Here is a 27,551-nt window from a genome sequence, read left to right on the forward strand (position 1 = left end):
AACTCCTGAACCGTAAAAGTCAAAATCGTCATTATTGAATTTGACCTCCATTTTGTCATCAGTAACAACATATTAAAATTTGGGAAGCTTTAGTAGAACAGTTCATGCGTAAATGCACGGACACGACTGGAAACTCCATTTTTCAATCTTTCAAGAACCATAACTCCTGAACGGTAAAAGTCAAAATCACCACTATTGAACTTGACCTTCATTTAGTTGTCAGTAACAACATATTAAAATTTTAAAAGCTTTGGTTGAACGGTTCATGAGTTAATGCACGGACAACATTTGATTGCCGCCCGCCCAACAGCATGACCGCCCCCCGTACATCCCTAAATCAATAACCGACATTTTTGTCACAAAAATCAGGTTAAAAATCGACATAAATTTACCAAAGAGTAAAATAACTCTAAGGAAAATTCAAAATAAAAAGTCGCTTATCAAATGGCAAATTCAAAAGCTCAAAAACATCAAACAAATGGAAAAAAAATGTGGTCATTTTAATATTTCTGATTAGGAACATGCATTTTCTTATTTTTAAACATAGTGGATTAAACCTGGTTTTATTATATGCTAGCTAACCTTCCCACTTGTATGACTTTTAACAGCGGACACATAAATGGGCCACAAACCATTGTTTTCTCTGAAGAGTTTAAATTATTGATTGGTCCCCCAATCCTTAAAATTTTCGAGTTCTCTACTTCTCTATATAATTAAGCCATACTGAAAATTTGAAACCAGTCTTTTTAATTCATCAAACCCTGCCACATACCCCCACCCCCTCCCCTTTAAGCAAACCAATTTTTAAAAAAACAAATTAGGGAAAAAAACCAGACCATAACCAAGTTTTATCTGGAGTTTCTTCTCATTCTTTAATAATGCTGTGGGATTCATTTATTTTGAAAATACTACATTTTGTGGATCATTTCTTGGTATACGAATTCAGTCTTTCAAAATTTATTTGTTGTTGAACATTTCACTTAGTAGTTCATCCAATACCCATGAAATCCATGAAAAAGTCAAAATTGTTTATTATGACCTTGACCTTTGTCACTGATCTCAATGTCAGAGTTATCTAATAGCAGTTTTAATAAAGTCTTTGAAATTTTAGAAAGTTAACAATTTTAATACAAATTTCCATAAAATTATATCTATTCATATGTTGTTTTATAGACTGGGGTCTGAAAAGAAGTCTTTCAATAGTGTCTACTACTTAATTCTCAAAAAACAGAAAGTCCAAATTCCCCCTGAAAAATATTAGGATTAGTCCTATCAGGCAGTCAGTGTCCAAATGCTTCTTGCCATGTCAGCAATAACACAATAACTTGTAAAAGTATAAATGCATACCTTAACTCAGATTTCAACGCAAAGCCATATAGGTTACAATACACCATTAGATTTTATGGGCGCAACCATTTTATGAGCATAACATGGTATTCAGAATTAAGAGTATGGCTAATCCTAATTGGTCAGTATGTGCGCCCGTTATTTTTTATTATTAGAGACTTAAATTCATGCACTCTACTTTATACACAAGGCAAAATAAAAATTATTCCGTAGCCCTAAAGGCACTGGCATGACTTTTCAACGCTAGGACAAGACACGTAATTTTAAGGGAAAAATTGATAGGCATGGGAGATAAGTACAAAATACGCTAAGAAAAGCAACGTGAACCTATATATTTTGGACCAAAAATTACTGTCCTAATAACTTTTCTTGGATTCTAGCAAGGTTTCGTTAAGAAAATCAACTTTCTAAAGTCTGTATCTTGAAATCGCCGATGGGAAATTAATTGTTTATTTCAATCTATATAACTTTTAAATTCCAATCAATGCATTTTCAAAACAAAGAATAAATGAGTGAAAAAAAGAAAGACAGATAACAAGAAATTAAACAATTGCCAAAATGAAAAACCCACATAGACTTAAGTTAAGAAATATTGATTTATGATCGTGTTCATATTTCAAGCTTCCGTCAAGGACTATGACAGACCTCTTATAATCGGCAGATACAAACATTACAAGAAAATAAAATTGCTTACTAATATTTAATTTGAGATCTTTATTTACAGATATTTTTCCGAGAATGCATGGGCAGTTTATATTCAACTTTTTCTTTGTAATCTTATCTTTACAAGACTTCTTTTTTCCCCATCTACTAATAGAATATTATTCTTTACTAAATGACATATTGAATACTGCAAGTACCTAAACTTAAGGTCCTACAGGTATTCAAAATGTGTGTAAACACTTGTTTAGACAAATACAGAGAAATCAGCCCACATAAATGCAAATGTGAGTAGCTTACAGTGTTTTCCCTAGAATATTTTAACGGGGAGTCTCAGGATGGTTCAATACATCATTATCTTAGAGGGCTTACATACACAGTAAATAAGCATTGCAAACTTGATGGTAGGTCTAAGTTAAATAATAATACGATCTCATTAAAAAATTGCTGTCTTGGCGTAATCCATTCTTATTTCTAAATTCAGTATAATTATAAGTGTAAGTACCACAGAACAGGTTTAGTGTACTGACTGTTAGAATGGCTGCAGGTTGATACACCAAATATATAAGTATAGCACGTACGTTGTATGTTTCTTTTACAATGGTATTTAACCCTTTTATTTTCCATAAAATTCCAAAATAACACATAACTACAATTCTATCCTAAACATTGAAAAAGAAGATCATAATAGTATCTCATTCAGAATAGTTGAGAAAATTTTAAGACCTGGCCTTGCGGTCTTAAAACTTTCAAGCACGATTATTGTACTCAGACTCAAGAATCAACCAATCAGAATACTGGATTTTGTGTTTTGAGCACTTATTTTGTACTCTGAGTACTGAGTAAAGTTTTGTGACCGAGACCCCTGTTCATAATATTTCTTTCAATTTTCAAAATTAACAATTTCAAGGCAAACCAGAATCTATAATAACGCTAGGTTGAAGAATAGCAATCTGTATGATAAACATGATTAAAGTGCGATATAAACTAACATCGTTTTTTGCTTGATTAATGTATTCAACAAGAACTTCAGGAAGACCAATTTTGTTTTTTCATACATATAATTAATTCCACTCCTTAGGTTTCTATTTCGAGCTATAGCTGACCATTAGACAGTCAATTACTTCTAAAATACTTCTAAATTAAATTCTCTAAACTATAAATTCAAGGTAATAATTCTTTAACCAGATAGGCGAAAACGTTTTAATAAGGAGAAAAATCACTAATTGATGTACGTATTCAAATGTCTTAAGTTTTTGGTAGGATTAATTTCAACCAATGCAGAGCCAGGAATTCTTTTATTTGTTTGTTTACATATTTTTTATGTGCAGAAAAACATGTCTAAAATAAATTTTAGTTCCAAACACTATTGCTCAGCTTTTTTACACATATAATATAAAAATAAGGACATGACTGACAGGTATGATTGCCAATATGAGACTACTTTCCACCAAAGTTTAAATAAAGTGGATGAAAGCTGAATTAAAGGCAAACATATAGCCTTAAACAATGAGAAAAACCCAGAACTTATAGTATATAAAAAAGAAGATGTGGTATGATTGCCAATGAGACAACTATCCACAAGAGACCAAAATGACACAGACATTAACAACTATAGGTCACCATATGACCTTCAACAATGAGCAAAGTCTATACCGCATAGTCAGCTATAAAAGGCCCAGATAAGACAATGTAAAACAATTCAAACGAGAAAACTAGGCTATAATTATAGTAGGCTACAATTTGAAGGCCCTGATATGAAAAATATAAAACATTGATGCATACAACGAAGTTCAAATGGATAATTTGGTTTTATCCTTTGGCATATAATCTCCCTTCTGATAACCAAATAGTCAATAGTAAAATACTTGCCTAAGGTAGTTTGTCAAATTTTGTGTCTTCTATTATGAATACACTTAATCAAATACAGTTTATTTAGAATGAACCCTCAGCCTCCTGTTGTCTTTCATAAATGCCGATTTCTTAAAGAGCTTTTTAGATTTCATCCATATTTTTTTTATTAAAAGATTCATGGTAAAACAGGAAAACAGGAATGTGTCCACAGTACAAGAATGCCCCACATGCACTATTATTTTCTATGTTCAGTGAACATGATGATGAAATTGGGGTAAAAATCTAATTTGGCATTTAAATTAGAAAGATCATATCATAAGGAACATTTGTAATAAGTTTCAAGTTGATTGGACTTCAACTTCATCAAAAACTACCTTGACCAAAAACTTAAAACAAAAAATTTAACCTGAAACTTACACTTTCATTTTCAATGTTCAGATGACCGAGAAATTGGGGTCAAAAATCTAATTTGGAATCAAAATTAGAAAGATCTAACATAGGCATATTATTATTGTGTACTAAGTTTGAAGTTGATTGGAATTCAACTTCATCAAAAACTAGCTTGACCAAAAACTTTAACCTGAAGCGGGACAGACGAACAAACGGACACACAGACGAGAAAACATAATTCCCCTCTACTATCATAGGTGGGGTATAAAAATATAACTGTATTATTTTGGTAAAGAGTAATACATTATAAGTCTTGCGTAAGATTTTTATCTAATTTTCAAACACGGAAGTAATTGGAGCTTATTAATATGTTTTCCATCATTAAGTACAATTTTGTCCATTCAACTTACTGCAAGCTGAGACTGACCTTCAGATGTCAATTTCTAATAGTGCTTATTTTTAATATTTCTTCCAACTAAATCTCTAAAGATAACATAAACCAGGAAGAAAAATTAAAAGTACTGAGTAAATACAAAACAAATTGATGTCTTGTCAAAAATAATTTTGCTTGGTTTATAATTTTCAAGTAAAAAAATGAAAAAGGATAAAATTTGTGTCTCAAATAATTACACAAATAATCAATTCCACGAACCTAAGAATTTACTCTTAGGTCCTTAAGGATAGATAATTTCTAAATTTAATCATTTCAACTATATCTTTATCATCGATATCTCTGATCATTATAAGTTTCATAGATCAACCCAGAAAGAAAAGAAAATGTATTGGTAAATGAAGTGCAATACAAAATGATCATGTCTAACATTATTCACTGGATCAATTTCAAGAAAAAGAAATGTATTTTTTCTTGTAAAGCGAAATGAACAGCTGCCAATCAAATCCCCAAGGAGCACCTGCATCAAATAACTGATACATGCTGATTATCAATTATAAACTATAAGATTATAGATAACAGATGACTTTTATTACATTTTAACAAGAAGACAAGATGGTTTTATTAAGGGATATATGCTTTCAGACAGTAATTTCAAGTTGACCTTTTTCTGTTTTAATCAAGTTACCCAATAGCTAGTTCAGTCTGATGGGTATATTAGAATATATATATGTATTTGTGTTTAATACTACAACCAGTAGTGAATTGAAGACTAGGGGCAAAGAGGGCTTAAATGCCCCTGAGCCGCCCCCCTTTGACAAAACTGAAATCATTTGTCAAAATTATGTTTCTCTTGACTAAAATAACATAGGCTTGGAGGTAATTTTACCATTAATGGCAGTGTCCACTCCTGTACTCAAACCCTGAATGTTATAAAATTAAGTTTTTTGTCTTATTGGATGATGATGACAATATTGGATATTTGGTTCATGTCCAGTGGCAAGTTATATGTAAATTCACGACAACAAGATGTTAATGTGGTAATTAACTGGATTGCCATGTAGGATTGCTATGTCCCTATTGTTTCAAGACGTACAAATGTAGTCACTGAACCATGGAAATAAGGTCATAAACAGATGGAAACATAAGGCTTTTGTATCCAGTTGGCATAAGGAATCCATGTCTTTTTAGTCCTAAGTATATATACTTTAATACAAATTCAAACTGTCCCCTTATCCCTACCACAGTCTTGTATCTTGATGACAGAGGAGACAAAATACTTTTTTTTTTAAATATAGTTCTGTCGTTTATGTGTACCCATACTACTTTCCAACTTCTTCAGTATATAATCAAATATTTGGAGTTATCTTTACACATCAGACATTTCTAAAAGAGACAAAGGTGCATTAGAAATTATAGTTGTATATTGTTATATTGTATAAAGTGATGAAGGTCAAGTTAGAAATAAATAATTATATAATACTCTATATGCAAACCAGCTAAGAATTTTTATTGTTACTGTTATAAAATTTGCAAGTAAAATTTCAAAAGAACTACACACAAAAGATATAAATCAATACAAAAGAGCCTTAAGTTTTACGAGGGTAAAGACCTTGTAATAAACCGAATTACGAACTATGTTACATGTCTGTCTATCATGCAATTAGTATGCATGCAAATTCCATGTTGTGTAATTCATGTACAAGGAATAGAAGTGTTTAATTAAACCTGACAGAAGCTCAATAAACCATTCAAAAACCATTGCTCTCAGAACTTAAATAATTCAAAGCACTCAGAGCACTATAAGCCAAGGAGAACATTATTCATTAACAATCAGATTTGACTTGCTAAGTAGGCTGTTTTGACTGTTACATGAAATAATGAATTCATGTAAAGTAATTCCCATCTGCTTGGGTGTTTTTTCTCCTGGCCAAAAATCAAGACATTGTACAAGTTTAGATGTATGCTTTTTATCTTTAATAAACTTGAATAGAACAATCAATTGAATATCTATTTATTTTAATGTTTGTGTGTTGTAGGTGAAAATAAAAGCTGGGATCATCTGGAGAAGAACTTCAGATATGGCTACGGCCTAAAACAATCAAAACTAATGACATCAATGAACAACAAAGCTGTAAGAAACATGTTTACCACATATCAAGACATATACCATGTTACAGTAATGACATATACCATGTTACAGTAAAGACATATACCATGTTACAGTAATGACATATACCATGTTACAGTAATGACATATACCATGTTACAGTAAAGACATATATCATGTTACACTTAAAACATATCTCATGTTACAGTTAAGACATTGTCATGAAACACTTAGGACATACACCATGTTACACTTAAAACATATCACATGCTACACTTAAGACGTACCTCATGTTACACTTAAGACTATCTCATGTTACACTTGAAAATGCATATCTAATTGTCATACTTAAGACATATCTCATTCAACAGTTAAAACATATATCATGTTACAGTTAAGACATGAATAATTAAAACATATCTCATATTACAGTTAAGATATATTTCATGTTACAGTTAAGACATATGTCATGATACAGTTCAGACATATTTCATGTTACAGTTAAGAAATATACCATGTTACAGTAAAGACATATTTCATGTTATATTTAAAACATATCTCATGTTACAGTTAAGACATATCTCATGATAAAGTTAAGACATACCCTGTGTTACAATTAAGACATATGTCATGTTAAAGTTAAGGTTACAGTTAAGACATATCTCATGTTAAAGTTAAGACATATCTTAAGATACAGTTAAGATGTATCTCAGCTATACTTAATACATATCTCAGGTTACACTTAAAACATATCTCATGTTACAATTCATATATATCTTATGTTACAGTTAAAACATTTCTCATGTAGCAGTTCATACATAATTCATGTTACACTGAAGAAATATTTCATGTTTATGTTAAGACCTATCTCATGTTAATGTTAAGATATATCTCATATTACACTAAAGACACATATCATGTTACAGTTATCACATAACTATGCTATACATCTCAAAAACAATGAAAACATATCTCATGTTACAGTAAAGACATATATCATGTTACAGTTAAGACATCTCTCATGAATAATTAAAACATATCTCATATTACAGTTAAGATATATTTCATGTTACAGTTAAGACATATGTCATGATACAGTTCAGACATATTTCATGTTACAGTTAAGAAATATACCATGTTACAGTAAAGACATATTTCATGTTATATTTAAAACATATCTCATGTTACAGTTAAGACATATCTCATGATAAAGTTAAGACATACCCTGTGTTACAATTAAGACATATGTCATGTTAAAGTTAAGGTTACAGTTAAGATATATCTCATGTTAAAGTTAAGACATATCTTAAGATACAGTTAAGATGTATCTCAGCTACACTTAATACATATCTCAGGTTACACTTAAAACATATCTCATGTTACAATTCATATATATCTTATGTTACAGTTAAAACATTTCTCATGTAGCAGTTCATACATAATTCATGTTACACTGAAGAAATATTTCATGTTTATGTTAAGACCTATCTCATGTTAATGTTAAGATATATCTCATATTACACTAAAGACATATATCATGTTACAGTTATCACATAACTATGCTATACATCTCATAAACAATGAAAACATATCTCATGTTACAGTAAAGACATATCTCATGTTACTCTCATGTAACAGTTAATACATATACCATGTTACAGTAAAGACATACCTGATGTAACAGTTAAGACATATCGCCTGTTAAAGTTAAGATATATCATATTGTACAGTTAAGACATATCTTATGTTAAAGTTAAGAAATATATCATGTTAATGTTAAGGCATATCACATGTTAATGTTCAGATATAACTCATATTACATTAAAGACATATATCATGTTACACTTGTCACATAACTATGCTATACATCTCATATTATAGTTACAGGTAAGACATATCTCATGAACATTGAAAACATATCTCATGTTACAGTAAAGATATATCTCATGTTACTCTCATGTAACAGTTAATACATATACCATGTTACAGTAAAGACATACCTGATGTAACAGTTAAGACATATCGACTGTTAAAGTTAAGATATATCATATGTTACATTTAAGACATATCTTATGTTAAAGTTAAGAAATATATCATGTTAATGTTAAGACATATCACATGTTAATGTTCAGATATATATCAAATTACATTAAAGACATATATCAGGTTACACTTATCACATAACTATTCTATACATCTCATATTATAGTTACAGTTAAGACATGTCTCATGAACAATGAAAATTTATCTCATGTTACAGTAAAGATATATCTCATTTTACCGTCATGTAACAGTGAAGACATGTACCATGTTACAGCAAAGACATATCTCATGTTTAAGTTAAAACATATCGTATGTTATAGTTAATACATATCTCATGTTACAGTTAAGACATATCATATGTTATATATAGTCAAGACATATCTCATGTTTAAGTTAAGACATATCGCATATTAAAGTTGAGACATATCTTATGAAACAGTTAAGACATGTCCCATGTTAAAGTTAAGGCATATCTTATGTAACAGTTCAGACATATATTGTATTACAGTTAAGACATATCTTATGTTAAAGTTAAGACATATCATATGTTATAGTTAAGACATATCACATGTTACAGTAATGACATATCTCATGTTAAAGTGAAGACATATCTGTTGAAACAGTTAAGACATATCCCATGTTAAAGTTATGGCATATCTTATGTAACAGTTAAGACATATATTGTGTTACAGTTTAGACATATCTCATGTTACAGTTAATACATCTTTTATGTTACATTTAAGACATATCTCATGTAAAAGTTAAGACATATCTCATGTTACAGTTAAGCTATTTCTAATGGTACAGTTAAGACACACCTCATGAAACAGTAAGACATAGCTCATGTTACATTTATTACATATCTCATGTTACACTAGTACTTTAAACATAGCTCATGTTACACTTAAGATACATCATTTTACACTTAAAGACATGTCTTATGTTACACTTAAGACATCTTATGTTACACTTAAAATATATCTCATGTTACAGTATATATATATTTTATGTTACAGTTAAGAAATTTCTCATGTTACAGTTAAGACATATCTTATGTTACAGTTAAGACATATCTCATGTTACACTTAAGAAATATCTCATGTTAATGTTAAGATATATCTCATATTACATTAAAGACATATATCATGTTACAGTTATCACATAACCATGCTATACATCTCAAGTTCCATTTAAGACACATCTCATATTACAGTTGACACCAATCAACGAAAATCCTGTCAGAAACATGCCCTTTTTGAGATATATAAATCATTTTTTTTTTCAATCATACTTGAGGTTCATTTCTTTATTACTAAGTAAATTTATATTATCTTACAGCTCCTAAAAAAAGATTTGTAAAAAAAAAATCTGTAGAAACAAGGATTTTTCCATTTGCCATTTGCAACAGAAGTTTAATAAATAAATCTACATGTTCATGTAAAATCTACTTACAAAAAGTCAATCAACTTTTCCTGAAAAGAAACAAACCCTGAACGGACGTACAGACCAGAAAACAACTAAATCCAAATATGACAGACAGCAACGACTGGCTCATTCTAAGCTGACATGACAAAATGTCAAACAATTCAAACATGTACACAAGTCAATAAATTACTTGTTAACTTGTTTTGTAAGACCAGACATTAACACAAAACAAATGGATAATGGCCTACCGACTTACGAAGAATAGAGAACTAATAGCCTAGGCCTGAACCATTGAACAAAGTACTCAATCACTGTATCATAAATAACCCATAATAGCCATGGAAATTGGAAACAATTATAGGCGAGGAAAACAGTCTACAAAGAAACGGCTTCCCTTCTCTTTTCATTTTATATTTATACGACATTTACATTTTAAATATGACATCTAAAAGTGCACCTACACTCTAGGTTGTCGTCATCATGTTCAATTTCAAAGAATTTATTCTATCAATATTTTGCCATTAATAGCTTGAGATATATAGACATCCCTCAAAGGGTGGTCACATGGTTACCCTTGTTTCCATATTTTTACTGCCATTTTATTTTCGGTGGTTTGAAAACGGGGGGTGGGTCATTTCCATATTTTCGGCTAATTTTCATTTTCAACTTTACCATTTATTTCTTCTTCTTTATATTACATTATTCCATTATTTATTTTTCTTTTGGCCCTATTTTTTATTTTTTCTATCCTGTTATTCTCAATTATGGAAACCCCAATCCTTTTATACAGAATATTGAAAAATTGATTATTCAGTATTGTTTCAAAATATGACAATAGGAATAAATCAAATTATACAATAAACCATAACTAAAACAAAAACACCAATATTTGTCAGAGTTCATTTGCAAAATAACAAATAAAAAGAGGTTTGTTTAAAAGGAATAAGCATTGTTCTGAGAAAGTGTCAGTTTCTTAATGGAAATGTACTCCATAAAGATGTGATATCTTTCGCAGAAGATATATTGGAAATCTTGAGTGGAACATTACGGCTGTAATGGAACAGTACAGCTCTTTAACGTTTGGTCGCTACGATCTTTCAATTCTAAACAAATCTTTATTGTGGACGAAAATAGTATGACTTCATTATCATACTAAATGTACTTTAGTGTTTAAAGACTTCTTGAATAGAATGGATTCAGAATGAGATTTAAATGAAGTTTTACTTTGGTTATAACAGATAGAATTCTAAAATAGTGACAAATTGCAGATACTTAATGGACATTCAAACTTATTAGTTGCAAACAAACTGACAATACCATGGCTAAAATAGAAAAAGAAAAAGAAAACAACAGACAAACCACAGTACACAAAACACACCTTGGTAAAACTCAAGACAGAGCAACAAGAACCCCAAACAAAAAAGGAGGGGTGATAACAGGTGCTCCCAAATATTAAGCAGATTCTGCTCCACATGTGGCACCACCAGTCATGCTCATATTAGTACAAACCCAGTGATAAGTCTTAATCTGTAGGTCACATTTGGGGGGAAAGTCAGATCTATACGGAATATAGAGATAAGAGCTTATAATAATTGATGCAAGTCATTGATTTGTTGGAAATTTTCGCACGGCCTGGGCCAATATATTCTAATTTTATAGAGCTAAATCTAAAACTTTATACTTAGTATATCTCAACTAAACTCAGTTTTATTTGTGTTTCATTATAGTATAAGACAAAAGCAAAGATTTTATTATAAGTTTATAGATGTCAAATGTTAAATAACTTGAACAGCTCACATTGTTTAGACAATTTTAAACATTAATCATAGTGTTTGGAAGAAGAAAAAACATATTTACCATAAATGTAGGTAAAACATATTTTGAATTGAGTTATTTATCTTTTACCATAACTGCACATACAACATATTTTCAATTGAGTTATCTATCTTTGACCATAACAGCAGGTAGAACATATTTAGTACAGAGTTATCTATCTTTGTCCAAAACTGTAGGAGGGACATATTTTCAATAGAGTTATCTATCTTTGACCATAACTGCAGGTAGAACATATGATGAAAATAGTTATCTATCTTTAGATTCATTACTGCAGGTAAGTCATATTTTGAATTGAGTTATCTATCTTTGACCATAAGAGAAGGTACAATAAATAGATGCATTCACTTCCTTCTGCAACTGGAGTTATTATTCACAAATAATTTTGTTATATCACTATATACACATTCATAGTTTATTGAGTATCTGACTATGTATCATTAATACATTGCTCTAACATGCAATGGCATGAAAATTCACTACAATACATAATGTTTTGTAAGTGTACAAAATATGAATCTGTAGTTATTTGGTAAACTTTTTTTGGAATATTTAAGGTATGAACACTAAGGAAATTAATGCAAGCTGGAATAAACAGAAATACAATTTACTGCCTGACAACTGGCATAACTGAATTGTGATTTTCTTTGGTTGATACTTTTAAAAGTAGATATATTATATATATACAATCTTAGTAACCATGGTAACTGGGATCCTGACTCTTGACTTGTTTTCAAAGCAAAAAACCATAAGGGATCTCCTTCTTTTCATATGTTACCATATCTCTAAGTTTGGTTCTAATCCAATGTAGGGTCATGTCAATTATCTTATGAAAAAGCATTTTTCTTAGTAACATTTACTTTGATAAATGACCTCAGAACCAAACTGTATATTCCACACGTTGTATGTGACCATATACATTGTATATATTGCAAGTCTGGTTTCAATCCCAAAATACAGTCTGGTTTTATTTAAACCTGAAAATCTTTTTTTAATCATTCTATTTCAAGTAACTTTGACCTTTACCTTCAAAGAAATATTGAAGAGAACTTCAATTAATTTAAAAAAAAGGTCAAAAAAGAGGTTGATCTTCAAATTTAGTAATTATAAAAAAAAATGCTTATTTGACTTTTGATTCTCCTTTAGTCTGTTCATTCAAGATTTTTAACAAAATTGTGAGCAACTCAAATCTATCAACACAAAGTAACTGACATGTCTGTAGCCATACACACTTACCAAATATATGCTTGGCCAGGATCAAAATGTCGTTCAGTACTGGTTCTTTTCCTCTAGCCTCTTTTCTACCAGACAACGGGAAAAAGGATTTTGGTTTCCATGGTTTCTTCTTTGGTTCTTTTCCATGTGTTTGGCTATCTGTAAATAGAACAATTGTTTGGAGATTACTTCTAACAATGAAAAGGTTGTTTTTCATGTTGTTACAGAACTGTTGGGTGACTAGAGTGTAAAGATTGCTATCCAGAATTCTTCTGTTAAGCAGTATCATCTATGAAACAGGAAAAGAGTGAAATTTTGTTTATCCAGAATGTATTTACTGTAAATTCAGAAATTATTGCAATGTTTTTATTTTATGGAGAGAAAAAAACGGATTATAAACACAATTTTTATTAGCTCTTATTATTTAGGTTCCCCCTTTTAGCTCACCTGGCCCAAAGTGCCAAGTGAGCTTTTCCCATCATTTGGCGTCCGGCATCCGGCGTCCTTAACTTTAAACTACTGGGCCAAATTTAACCAAACTTGGCCAAAATCATCATTGGGGTATCTAGTTTAAAAAATGTGTGGTGTGACCCCGCCAACCAACCAAGATGGCTGCCATGGCTAAAAATAGAACATAGGGGTAAAATGCAGTTTTTGGCTTATAACTCAAAAACCAAAGCATTTAGAGCAAATTTGACATGGAGTAAAATTGTTAATCAGGTCAGTATCTCTCTGCCCGGAAATTTTCAGATGAATCGGACAACCGGTTGTTGGGTTGCTGCCCCTGAATTGGTAATTTTAAGGAAATTTTGCTGTTTTTGGTTATTATCTTGAATATTATTACAGATAGAGATTAAACAGCAATAATGTTCAAAAAAGTAAGATTTACAAATAAGTCAACATGACCGAAATGGTCAGTTGACCCCTTTAGGAGTTATTGCCTTTTATAGTCAATTTTTAACCATTTTTCGTAAATCTTAGTAATCTATTACAAAAATCTTCTCCTCTGAAACTACTGGCCCAAATTAATCCAAACTTGGCCACAATCATCTTTGCGGTATCTAGTTTAAAAAATGTGTGGCGTGACCCAGCCAACCAACCAAGATGGCTGCCATGGCTAAAAATAGAACATAGGGGTGAAATGTAGATTTGGACTTATATCTCTGAAACCAAAGCATTTAGAGCAAATCTGACATGGAGTAAAATCGTTCATCAAGTAAAAATCTATCTGCCCTGAAACTTTCAAATGAATCGGACAACGGGTTGTTGGGTTGCTGCCCTGAAATAAGTAATTTGAAGGAAATTTTGTCGATTTTGGTTATTATCTTGAATATTATTATAGAAAAAGATAAAATGTAATCAGCAATAATGTTCAGCAAAGTAAGATCTACAAATAAGTTAATATGACTAAAATGGTCAGTTGACCTATTGAGGAGTTATTGCCCTTTATAGTCAATTTTGATCAATTTTTCGTAAATTTTTGTAATCTTTTACAAAAATCTTCTCCTCTGAAACTACTGGGCCAAATTAAACCAAACTTGGCCACAATCATCATTGGGGTATATTGTTTAAAAAATGTGTGGCGTGACCCCGTCAACCAACCAAGATGGCTGCCATGGCTAAAAATAGAACATAGGGGTAAAATGCAGTTTTTGGCTTATAACTCAAAAACCAAAGCATTTAGAGCAAATCTGACATGTATAAAATTAATTATCAGGTCAAGATCTATCTGCCCTGAAATTTTCAGATAAATCAGACAACCTGTTGTTGGGTTGCTGCCCTCGAATTAGTAATTTTAAGGAAATTTTGCAGATTTTGGTTATTATCTTGAATATTATTATAGATAGAGATAAACTGTAAACAGCAATAATGTTCAGCAAAATAAGATCTACAAATAAGTCAACAAGACCAAAATTGTCAATTGACCCCTTAAGGAGTTATTGCTCTTTATAGTCAATTGTTAACAATTTTCATAAATTTTTGTTAATTTTTGTAAATATTTTGTAAATATTTACCACTGTAATTACTGGGCCAAGTTCATTATAGATAGAGATAATTGTAGCAACAAGAATAATCAGTAAAGAAAGATCTACAAACACATCACCATCACCAAAACTCAATTTTGTCATGAATTTATCTGTGTTTATTGTTAATATGCACATAGACCATGGTGAGTGACACAGGCTCTTGAGAGCCTCTAGTTTCCTTTGCAGTCTCAACTTCAAATCCCAGTCTTTCGATTTTGCATTGACAATGAAGCATCGATTTCAAACAAGTTTATCTGGTCAGTTTTATTTGACCACGTCAACTTTGATAGTAACAACCTGGCTTAAGTCTAGACCTTTGACCATAAAAACAATTACAAATGAAAAGGTTGCAGACACTCCATTACAATAACAAGGAACTAAGATCATTTATACATAATTGTTTTTGCTTCACCATTTTTATTTTCTCATGCTAATTGAACAACACTTTAATTCAAAGTAAACAAAACAACAACACACATTTAGAAATGTCAGTTATCATTAACTTTAACTCATTAAATGATCTTGTCTGTCTAGTCTTTAAATTAACTTATTCCGAAAACAGTCTACCGAAAACTCATATGCATAATCTAAAAGGACATCTTCAAATTAAGAAGCATCACCTTTTGAATAGGAAGCTCTGTCTAGACATTAAGAACTGTAAGAGATACAGCAATTACCATTAAAAAAGAATCATTAAGCTTTGAACTTCCTTCTTGCCTTTTACTTTATTAGAAATGGCTTCTTGCCTTTTTCTTTATTAGAAATGGCTTCTTGCCTTTTTCTTTATTAGAAATGGCTAAGTCCAATTATTTTCGATTTATGAGTTTGAATGTCCCTCTGGTATCTCTCACCCCTCTTTTCTTTTCAGTAGCTGTATAGAAGTGCAAAGGAGCTATAGTACAAATTAATTTAAGAAAAGCAACAGGAACCTTTATTTTGGGGACAAAAAATCCTGTTGTATTAACTTTTTTTAGTTCTAGCAAGATTCCATTCAAAAAACCAACTTTCTAAAGTCTGTTTTTTTGAAAAAAAAAAGATACTAATGTTGCTTTAGGGAAAATTAAAGAATTGTGTTTTGCAATCTTAAGAATTTATTGTTCATTATTAATAAACTCTAAACAGATCATTAAACCCAAACAAAACAAAAAAAGAAATAAATTTAATAAATATTAATAATGTTCTCATTTCTTATTCAGGCATGACAGCTTTTTTCTTTCAATAAAATCAACCTCTCAAATAATGCCTCCCAAAAGTATTTTGTTTTTTGATAAACACAATAAAATTATTACAATCGTTTAAAATATCATCTATTATTGAAGCAATGATTTTACAAATATCAATTAGTCATTGTTTTTTGTCCAATGGGTATTTTTATATATAAGATTAACTGCCCTTAGAGAAAAACAATAAAATAAAGATGACTTTTTTGTTGACATTAATTCAGATTATAATTCATTTCCACCCACTACTGTCACTTCAATACACATTCTACAATTGAATCCAGTGGGGAAATACATTTTTCTACTTGAATCTATTGATTTATTTCTGTTTGATTAACCAACAGGGCAAATAGTTCATGCATATTCAGAATGAGAATAAAATACATCATGCATATTCAGGATGAGAATAAAATACATCATGCATATTCAGGGTGAGAATAAAATACATCATGCATATTCAGGAAGAGAATAAAATACATCATGCATATTCAGGATGAGAATAAAATACATCATGCATATTCAAGATGAGAATAAAATAGTTCATGCATATTCAGGATGAGAATAAAATAGTTCATGCATATTCAGGATGAAAGTAAAATACATCATGCATATTCAGGATGAGAATAAAATAGTTCATGCATATTCAGGATGAGAATTAAATAGTAAATGCATATTTACGATGACAAAAATTTTAACAGGTTTAAAGGTTCTGCAAAGTGGGTTGACCATTGAGTAATGAAGAAAAGAATTTATACTGTTATTTAATTCAATTGCTTACAGACCTGTGGCAAATATTTCATGCATATTCAGGATAAGAATAAAAAATTTCATGCATAGTCAGGATGACAAATGTTTTAACAGGTTTAAAGCTTCTGCAAACTGGGTTGACCAGTAATGAAGAAAAGAATTTCGACTGTAATTGGAAAATGAGTGTCTAATCAATTGATTCAAAAGCATGAAAGTAGATGAGAACAGGAAAACAGAATAAACAAGAATGTGTCCATAATAAAAAGATGCCAGTCACACTTTCATTTTCTATATTCAGTGGACTGTACAATTGAGGTCAAACTCTTCTAGTTTGGCATTAAGATTAGAATGACCATATCATAGGGAACATTGTATACTAAGTTTCAAATCGATTGGACTGCAACTTCACCAAAAACAACCTTGACTCAAAACTTTAAGCTGACGCAGGACAGATGAGCGGACACACAGACTGAAAAACATGATGCACATAAATGGGGCAAAAAAAAGCAACCCAACACACTACAATAACCCAAATATCTACAGTGCAACATACAGTCTTCAACAATAGTCAACTACCCCTAACTAACATGTGATAGATCAAATTATAGTACATGTGAATCTCTGCTGTACTGTTCAACAAGCACATTGCAAAATTATTCTCTTGCCAAAATTTCAAAACAAACCTTTATCAATTTTAGTAAAACTTCAACATCTTTAAAAAAAAAAATACTATATCACTTTTATTTACTGCATTAAGCTTGACAGTGACCTCTATGGATATCGATCTGATCCATTTGTCTCTGATAAATATTGTCTCCTTGGTAATCATGCAGCATCTTCTTATTTCTATAGTTTAGGTGAACCACAAGTTCAATTGTGAGTGAAAGAAAAAACTAATTTGCTATAGTCTTTTACACATAATAACATAATCGAGTATGCTTTAAAAGATACAACTTAATCCTCCATCCAAGAAAATTGGTACCTGGAAAAATACATAAAACTAAAGAACAGATTTCAATCACAGTTATAATTAGCAAAAGAAATAATATAATTAAATACTCACAAGGTTTAAGAACTTTTCTCTCTTTTATTTTAGTAAATTCAGGCTGAACTTCAGTTGCTTTAGTACAGTTTGGTGAACTAGCTTCCTTGGACACAGATGTGACCTCTGACCCTGTACTGTCGTCTGCTTTGGGTGATGTTGTGCTTTTCAACACTTCTTCATCATTATATACTGAACCTAAAATAAAATGAGACCTTTCAAATTCCACTGAAGATATTGATTCTGGGAAAAGATTTACCAATCACGTTCAGATATCAGTTTTTAATTAAGGTTTAACATAGTACAATGGTTCAAAAACCAAAACTGAAACTTCTTATAAAGTACATTAATTTAATTTGCTCAATATATGTAAAACATCATTATTTCAAAAATACAAATTCTTTTTTTTTCTGAAAATGTCAGTTCATCAATTCTTACGATTTAACAAGCATGTTATATATTGATAAGTTAATGAGCAGAGAGCACTTCACGTAAACAGATCGACAGTGTGATCTATCTATAATTGTCATTTCTGATTAGAGTTTTTATTATTTCAAAGTTTTGAGGATTATTAAAACTTCATTAAAATTAACATTTCAATACAATAAGTTTAGGTCCTGATACATCATGATACTTTATTGACATTTATCGTAGCTTTACAAGTTTTTGAAATGTGTAATTATATTATGCAGTGAACACAACTTAATGTATCTATGTTGATAATACATTATGTTTCTAAATAGTTTGACAACTCTTTTCTCTTTCTATTTAAAATACATGGAAAAGAGCAATATGCAATATAACAGAATAGGTTTTTCTTCATAAAGAGCTCAGGGGATGCCCCATATTCCTAAATGAAAATGTGGCATTTCAGAATCTGATTTTCTGTAGAAAAAAATCCAATGCTTGTCAAGTTTTCTAGACAAACTTCAAAGGACTTTTGTAAAGTATAATGAAATCAAAATAGGTCAGACCATAGCATGGGAGATAACTGGCCAACAAGGAAACCAACAACCAGATTAATGCTCAAACAAAAAATGGAAAAGCCAGTTTTTCAGACAGGAGCCAAGAACAACAACTGAACAATACAGGCTCCTTAGTTGAAAAGTCTCCAATAAGATTCTCAGAAGATTTCATCAAATTATTATCAGGGGTTTAGGAAGAGAAGTAACAATAAATATATACTAAGATGTGCAGATGTGAAAAAGTTAATGTCATACCTATAAATAAGTAAACCCCAAAAATCATTTAGATGAAATTATGAAACAGGAGGTGCATAATTAACACTTTCAAAAATTCTGTAATTATAAATCTTACAATACTCTGTCAAATGGTTTATGAGCTGTTGTGCCAATGCTAATAGAAAACTCCATACCAAGTAACATTGACCTACAACTAGTGGTTCACAATGAACTGACCTTATTACTAACTAATATTTTGTGAATCCTGTGATTCCTGGAAACAACATGCCTATATAGGAGTCTCTCTTTTATTTAACTTTGTTGAAGCTATACTAAAACTATGATTTTTTTTTAAGGTGGTACCTAACACTACAGGGAGATAACTCTTTCAAGTCAGCTAAACGTTTTAATTACAATGTGTTGTAAAGGGAATATTAAGCTTCTCAGTGATCAAAATTTGTGTTTGTCAAACTGCTATATAACCAATAAAAATTTTCTGATAAAATGCTTGGTTCAAATTTTTTGAAATTTTTATATTTTTGTCAAAAGGTCAAAGTTAATACTTTGTAAAAATTTTATGAAAATTAAATGAGCCAAATTAATTTTAGTGAAAGTGTTGGGTACCACCTTAAAATAACAAAAAAGGAAAAATTCCCATCCATTGAACTCGCAACAAAACATATTCAACTCATTGTCTTTAAAACACATAGACAAGCATATCTAGATCAATAGATCTCTAGTTGATAATTGAACAAAATCTCTATCAAAAGAAAATTTCATAAACAGATATCTAAAATGTCAATGGCAATTTATTGTGCATTTAATGCATACCGTAATCATGGCGCATTGTATCTAATATAAATATTACAACAAAATGTAGGAAATTGCATAGTCGTTCAATCCCAATTATCTGCATGTACTAATCTTGTAATATCTGACCTACTTCTATAAACTGTTAGAACAATTTAAACCAATGACACAGAACACATTTTAATAATGTTTGCCGATGTTTAAGAGATAATAGAACTTCCTGTTTGAGTAGGATGTCTAAAGTGCTAATTCGGAAGCATAATACGGTGACAAGAACTTTAACAGCTATATTGCAAAGATGAGGAAATATTAACCTAATTTTCAAAACATTTTCATTAGTATTTAACCTAGTTGTAAAATTAATTGAATAGCTGATTCAGCGAAAAAATGATTTTGAAAATGCAAGTCATGGCCAAGCATTAGCAGGATACAACCTCTTTAGCATTTTCACTGTTCAATTTCAATTCCAATTACGACTCTTTAACCTAAGTTAAAAAAAAAATATGATGAAAATAATCAGAACAAAATTTTTAAAGTCATTCAAAAACAAGAATGTGTCCATAGTACAGGGATATCTGCACTATCATTTTCTATGTTCAGTGGACCGTGAAATTTGGGTAACATCATAAACATTTCTAATGAAGTTTGCAACGATAACTACTCATTTAAATACATCATAAAATATTAAAATGTAAAAAAAGTGCTTGTTATCACTGAATGGTAAAGATTGTTTTAATCTATCAGTTGGTAGTAAAAGTGAATATACATTGTATATTGTATAAAACAATGATTTAAGTTGATTCAACTACTATTCTGAACAAAGAAAGATAACTCCAATTGAAATCCAATTGGAATTTCTTGCTATTGCACAATATTGTGCAATTAGATATTTCTTGCTATTGTGCAATACTGTGCAATTGAAAATATTTGCAATTGCACAATACTGTGCAATTAAAGATTTCTTGCTATTGCACAATACTGTGCAATTGAAGATTTCTTGCTATTGCTGAATACTGTGCAATTGAAAATTTCTTGCTATTGCACAATACTTAATATAATAATTTTGGATCCTGATTTGGACCAACTTGAAAACTGGGCCCATAATCAAAAATCTAATTACATGTTTAGATTCAGCATATCAAAGAGGCCCAAGAATTCAATTTTTGTTAAAATCAAACTTAGTTAAATTTTGGACCCTTTGGACTTTAATGTAGACCAATTTTAAAACGGGACCAAAAATTAAGAATCTACATACACAGTTAGATTTTGCATATCAAAGAACCTCAATTATTCAATTTTTGATGAAATCAAACAAAGTTTAATTTTGGACCCTGATTTGGACCAACTTGAAAACTGGGCCAATAATAAAAAATCTAAGTACATTTTTAGATTCAGCATATCAAAGAACCCCAAGGATTCAATTTTTGTTAAAATCAAACTAAGTTTAATTTTGGACCCTTTGGACCTTAATGTAGACCAATTTGAAAACGGGACAAAAAATTAAGAATCTACATACACAGTTAGATTCGGCATATCAAAGAACCCCAATTATTCAATTTTTTATGAAATCAAACAAAGTTTAATTTTGGACCCTTTGGGCTCTTTATTCCTAAACTGTTGGGACCAAAACTCCCAAAATCTATACCAACCTTCCTTTTATGGTCATAAACCTTGTGTTTAAATTTCATAGATTTCTATTTACTTATACTAAAGTCATGGTGCGAAAACCAAGAAAAATGCTTATTTGGGTCCCTTTTTGGCCCCTAATTCCTAAACTGTTGGGACCTAAACTCCCAAAATCAATACCAACCTTCCTTTTGTGGTCATAAACATTGTGTTTAAATTTCATTGATTTCTATTTACCTAAACTAAAGTTATTGTGCGAAAACCAAGAATAATGCTTATTTGGGCCCTTTTTGGCCCCTAATTCCTAAAATGTTGGGACCAAAACTCCCAAAATCAATCCCAATCTTCCTTTTGTGGTCATAAACCTTGTGTTAAAATTTCATAGATTTCTATTCATTTTTACTAAAGTTAGAGTGCGAAAACTAAAAGTATTCGGACGACGACGACGACGACGACGACGCCAACGTGATAGCAATATACGACGAAAAATTTTTCAAATTTTGCGGTCGTATAAAAACAACATTATACAAAACAGAGCATATACCACTAAAGTGGGTCTCATTGGGGTCTAAGCGTGACGCGGGATTGCCGATTTTTTGTAAGCGTGACACGTGAAAGTCAAATTATTGTGTCGTGAAAACGGGAAATGAGGTCTTGCAGGACCCGGGAAATAACAAATCAAAGAGCAGATAGCTCTGAGGGATACGATTGCCATTGTTTCATTGACACATGTATGCATGTAGCTGGATAATATTATTTTCAAAACTGATTCAAATGACAAACAGACATGTAAAATAGTTACAAAATAGCCAAACCCGGATAAAAGTGTATGAACAATGTAATTAGGTGTTTTATTTTTGTACTATCAATACTAAGTTTACTTTCCACAGTAGTCACTGACTGACTCAGAGTGAGAGATGTCAGAGAAGGTATTTTATTTCACTTATTGGTTATTATATTTTATTAAGTGTCTGTTAGCGATGCGCCGACGTATAGTCATCAATGTGCTGATGGATCGTCGTATGATGTAGATGTAGATTTCAATTCGTATCTTATCACCTTTTTTCTTACGTTAATTCTAGGAGGAACCCCATTCCTAACTCTTTAAATATTTAATTTCCTTTGGGTCAGTCATCATGGCTCCTTTCCGTACACATTTATCGGTTTAAATTGCATTCGTTTTTAATATAATACGACGTTTATTGACAGAACAAGCTAATACTCGACGTCTTGTTTATATTCAGAGGACTTCAGAATTCACGGAAGTTACTGCCGGAAGGGAGACAACTCGAAACGATAATATGGAAGACTCCATTTCGCCTGAAGTGGTGTTCTACGATGTGGAATATATTTATTTTAATCTAAATGATGCATATGATTTAAAATTATGAAACAACAATAACCCTCAATAGCAGACATACATAGAAAAGATCCCATGAGTTATAAATTAATTAATTGAGTCGGGAATCCAGAGCAACCAGTCAATCTAAAACCCCTTAAAGTCAAGAAAACTATACACATGCGCATAATTTCCAAATCAAACCCTGGGGCAAGATATATTAAATGCTTATTAAACGACCTAGATGGTTTTCAATTTCTTTATGGAAGTACAATCTCAAATATCAGTTTCATAACGGTAACATATAAGAAAAACCGGCTCCACTTCAGTTCTTATATGACAGAAATAGATTTATCGGTATTCAGAGAACTCTCGCATTTTATCAAAACTGGGAATTCCCTCTGACGTGTTTCTAAATTTATAACTTCACTAAATATAAATACTGCTTAATTCTGATTTTCCGTGTTCTTAAAAACACGCATCGAAGTCAAGGGAATTATCAAACATGAAGATTATGAAAAGAACATTATAGGAAAGTTGATTAAGTTCAATCCCTTTGTTTGTTTTTACCCTTTTAAAGCAAGACAATCATAAGAATCTGAGATGTTCCTTAATGTTTAGAATAAAACGATTGACGTGAGGGAAATTGCTTTGAGCCACCGGTATAAGTCTACAGATTGCTTGAAAGCAATCGTATCCCAAAAAATGAGAATTGCTTACATATATAGTGTAAGCAGGATTCATGAATCTGACAAAACAGTAAGCGGGATCAGGGATCGGAACCCTCCAATGAGATCCCCACTAAAGTCACTGAGCAACACAAACTCCATCAAAATACCATAAAGACGTAACTACATGTACAATAATAAAAGTTTTTTTCAAATATCTTTTCATATTTTTTTATCTTCTACTTTCACTTTAGTGAACTAGCTAGCTTCTATCCTAGTTAGACATAAATGCAGTGTTTGTAAGTTATTTTTTCTAAGTGTTACCTTAAGCTATCATGAAGACTGAAGTACTAACTGCCATTGTATACACTGTGATTATTGATACTGTAGTTGTTTAACATTTGAACAAGCTTTAATTAACCGATATATTTGTCGCACATGTAAACATTACACATGCAATCAACCAGTACGTGTGATGGATAAATACCTCATGACAGAAATAAATTCTGTGTAAAAAAATGGAATTTAGAGAGTTGTAAGGTAAAAAAACAAACATTTCAAAATGGCAAATTGCAGAAAATCCAATCAAAAAGTCATCAATTAAACTCTTAAGTGATCATTAGCTTAGAAAATAGCAAATGAAATTATACTGCTTTCATTTAACATGTTTTAATCAATAGAAATGAACCACTTGCAGCAGAAACATATGCACTAGAAAAATATCAATTGATAATTTTTACAGTGAAATTAATATTTCACAAATTGTCATATTCATGCATGAACCTGTATGAAATTTTAGTACAAATTGTCATAATTGAACTTTCTTTAAGTCCAAGGGCCACCATAACTCTGCACAAAAGCATCAGGCCGGAAAAAAATTTGAACTAGATCTGTAACTTAAATTGTCATGATAAATTATTCACCAAATGTTAAATCAATATCTCCAAGCAAGAAAAAAAAAATTGTGAAAATTGATTTGACGGAATTCAGACTGACGGATGGACAGACAAGACGGACAGACAGAGTGAACACCTAAAGTCTCCTTCGACACTCTGCATCATCTAACAAAAAGTAAAGTCATAAAAATACTGAACTCAGAGGAAAATTCAATCGGAAAGTCCCTAATCACATGGCAAAATCAAATAACAAAACACATCAAAAAGAATGGACAAGAACTGTCATATTCCTGACTTAGTACAGGCATTTTCAAATGTACAAAATGGGGAATTAAACAATTGACTGGTTTCTTTGTGTTATTGGTGCAAAACTGACATTCCTGTCTCCTGTCCATCAACTACTGAGGATCCATTAACATTTGTGGGATTCCAGTTTTTGTAGATTTTGTTGTGACAGAATTAAATTAAATGTTCAATGAATTACAAATTTCATATATATAGTCATAATTGTTATTTGTATGGAGAGTTGTCTCATTGGCACTCACACCACATCTTCCTATATCTATTATATGCAGACTTTGGCAAAACCAAGAAATCAAATGTCCCCCCAATCCACGAAAATTGGTACCAAGGAAAATAAATCTAGCCACGGTATATACCACCCATAGAAATTCCTGTCAAAAGGTTACTGTAAATAGGTATGAACCAGACACATTCTGTATGAGTCTAGATAATCCAAGTCTGTGGCTGTTGTGTGTTGTTGAATTTCATACTTGTCTATCTTTTTTTTGTTGCATAAATCAAGCTGTTCATACTGTCATTTTTTAATGATATTTGATTCTGTCAGAGCCTGTTAAATGTTGCTGTGCAGTTTGAATTTGCTCATTGTTGAAAACCATGCTGTGACCTTCAGTTGTTTACATTTAATCTCTGTTTAATATAGCTATTTTGTCTCATTGGCAGTCATACTTCATCTACTTCTTTCCATATTGAGTTGGAGATCATTAAGGTAGATACGTGGTATACCGCCATCTTGGATTGTACAATCACAGTACAAAATTTGTCTAGTTATTTGCCCTAATCTGCAATTTTTGAGACAGATTTACAATTTTATGATTAAACTGTTTGTTTATATAAGGAAAACTTGGTGATTTATTGTATTAACCAAAATATTTGAACAAATATCATTTTCTTTTGTTTTTAGAATCATTTTTTCAAATGAGCCATTTAAGGGAAGATAACTCTTAAAGTAAAAAAATTATACTGGACTAATAGGAAATTTTTTTATTTTTACTTGTAGCAAGAAAACAAGTTCGGTGACCCCCTTTTTTCTATTTATTTTCTCAAAGCATGTAATAAAACCTCTCTTTTCACAATTTATTTCAAAATTCTATCTCATAGAATTCATTTTATACACACAAATGTGTTTTTTCATGTACAATCTAACCAAATTTAGGCAATTTTCAACGACTCATAGCTTGAAAAATAGCACGGTGACCCATACTTTTTATTATATTTTTGAAAAAAGCATATTAAAATCTTCATTTTGGCAGATTATAAGAAAATTCTGTCTCAAAAAGTATAGACATATGATCTACCTTAAACAATTCAATGGTATATTTAAACTAGTTGTACCATAAATTCATGACTGATTTACCAGAATTAAAAATCTCTTTTCATTATTTCTCTGCAAAGTTTTGTTTATATTAATGGTTTTGTCCCACTTAAGAAATCTATGTTGGCACCAGAAAGTCCATAATCGACTATTTAATGGAATATGATATATTGGTAATACAACCAATTACATAACTCTGTTATTTCATTTCCATAGCAAACTTCCCATATCTAATCAAACTGTTTGACACAGCATCTAGTGTGATACAACATTTCTATACTTAAGAGATCTTAAGACATTTCAATTTTCACATTAAAAACACAAGAATTGCCAAGCTTTCTGAAAAATTAGGATGTCAAATTTTATAGGAACTTTTTGTGATTTTAAGTTATGGAGGACACCCTTCCAGAGCACACAAGTTCATCCCTGAGTGTGATGAGCTCAATACCCATCAATCTGTAGTTTTATTGTGATGTGTTTTGTACCATGTATCTGTTACTTGTCAAAAATTATTAAGCACAACATTTTCATTGACAAGATTGAATAAATTGATATAAATACAACCAATTCATTTCAATTCTAGCCAAATAAAATATCAGATTATTTTTATAGTTAGAAAAAACAACCTTGAAATGTCTTTCAGATAAGATTGTAATTCAGTATCCTTGTATGATTTCTCACAAAGGATAACACAAATACTGTTGGTTGATGATATGATCTTTATGGCCAATAAAACTCACTTTTTTATAATTTAGATAAATGGTTAATACTATAATAGACAAAGGTCAAACTAGCCTCAAGGTCAGTATTAACTTTAGGAAATACTAAACAGTGGTCTGTACCTCAACATCGCTACTCTTGCCACCTCAAATATGTGTTTATTTCAACTTCTACCATATAAAAAGTGTGAATTTGTTCTTTTTCTAAATTGCCTACCAAACAAAATTTACACCTAAACTACTTGCTAGAAAATTGGTTGAAAAGGTTGTCTGTATAGAGCAAAAATTGGTTGAACTTAAAAAATAGTCCTATATTAATGAACTCATATTAGATATAAGGATTAATATTTTGTATGGCAGACGAGCTTTTCATCTACAAAAAAAACTCATCAG

At 30.8% G+C, this 27,551-nt stretch overlaps 1 protein-coding gene across 1 annotated transcript in view; it reads right to left on the bottom strand.

The window, feature by feature from the left end:
• The window catches only part of LOC139485895 (gem-associated protein 5-like), a 178,831-nt gene that overhangs the window by 97,733 nt on the left and 53,547 nt on the right, over nt 1–27,551 (bottom strand). The window contains exons 16-17 of the mRNA XM_071270551.1: nt 18,326–18,502; nt 13,290–13,427 (exon numbers count right to left, since the gene is read on the bottom strand). Coding sequence (XP_071126652.1) covers nt 13,290–13,427; nt 18,326–18,502 — 315 coding nt within the window. The remainder of the gene's footprint in view (nt 1–13,289; nt 13,428–18,325; nt 18,503–27,551) is intronic.

This window comes from Mytilus edulis, chromosome 8 (assembly GCF_963676685.1).
Source record: "Mytilus edulis chromosome 8, xbMytEdul2.2, whole genome shotgun sequence".
Taxonomy (NCBI): Eukaryota; Metazoa; Mollusca; class Bivalvia; order Mytilida; family Mytilidae; genus Mytilus; species Mytilus edulis.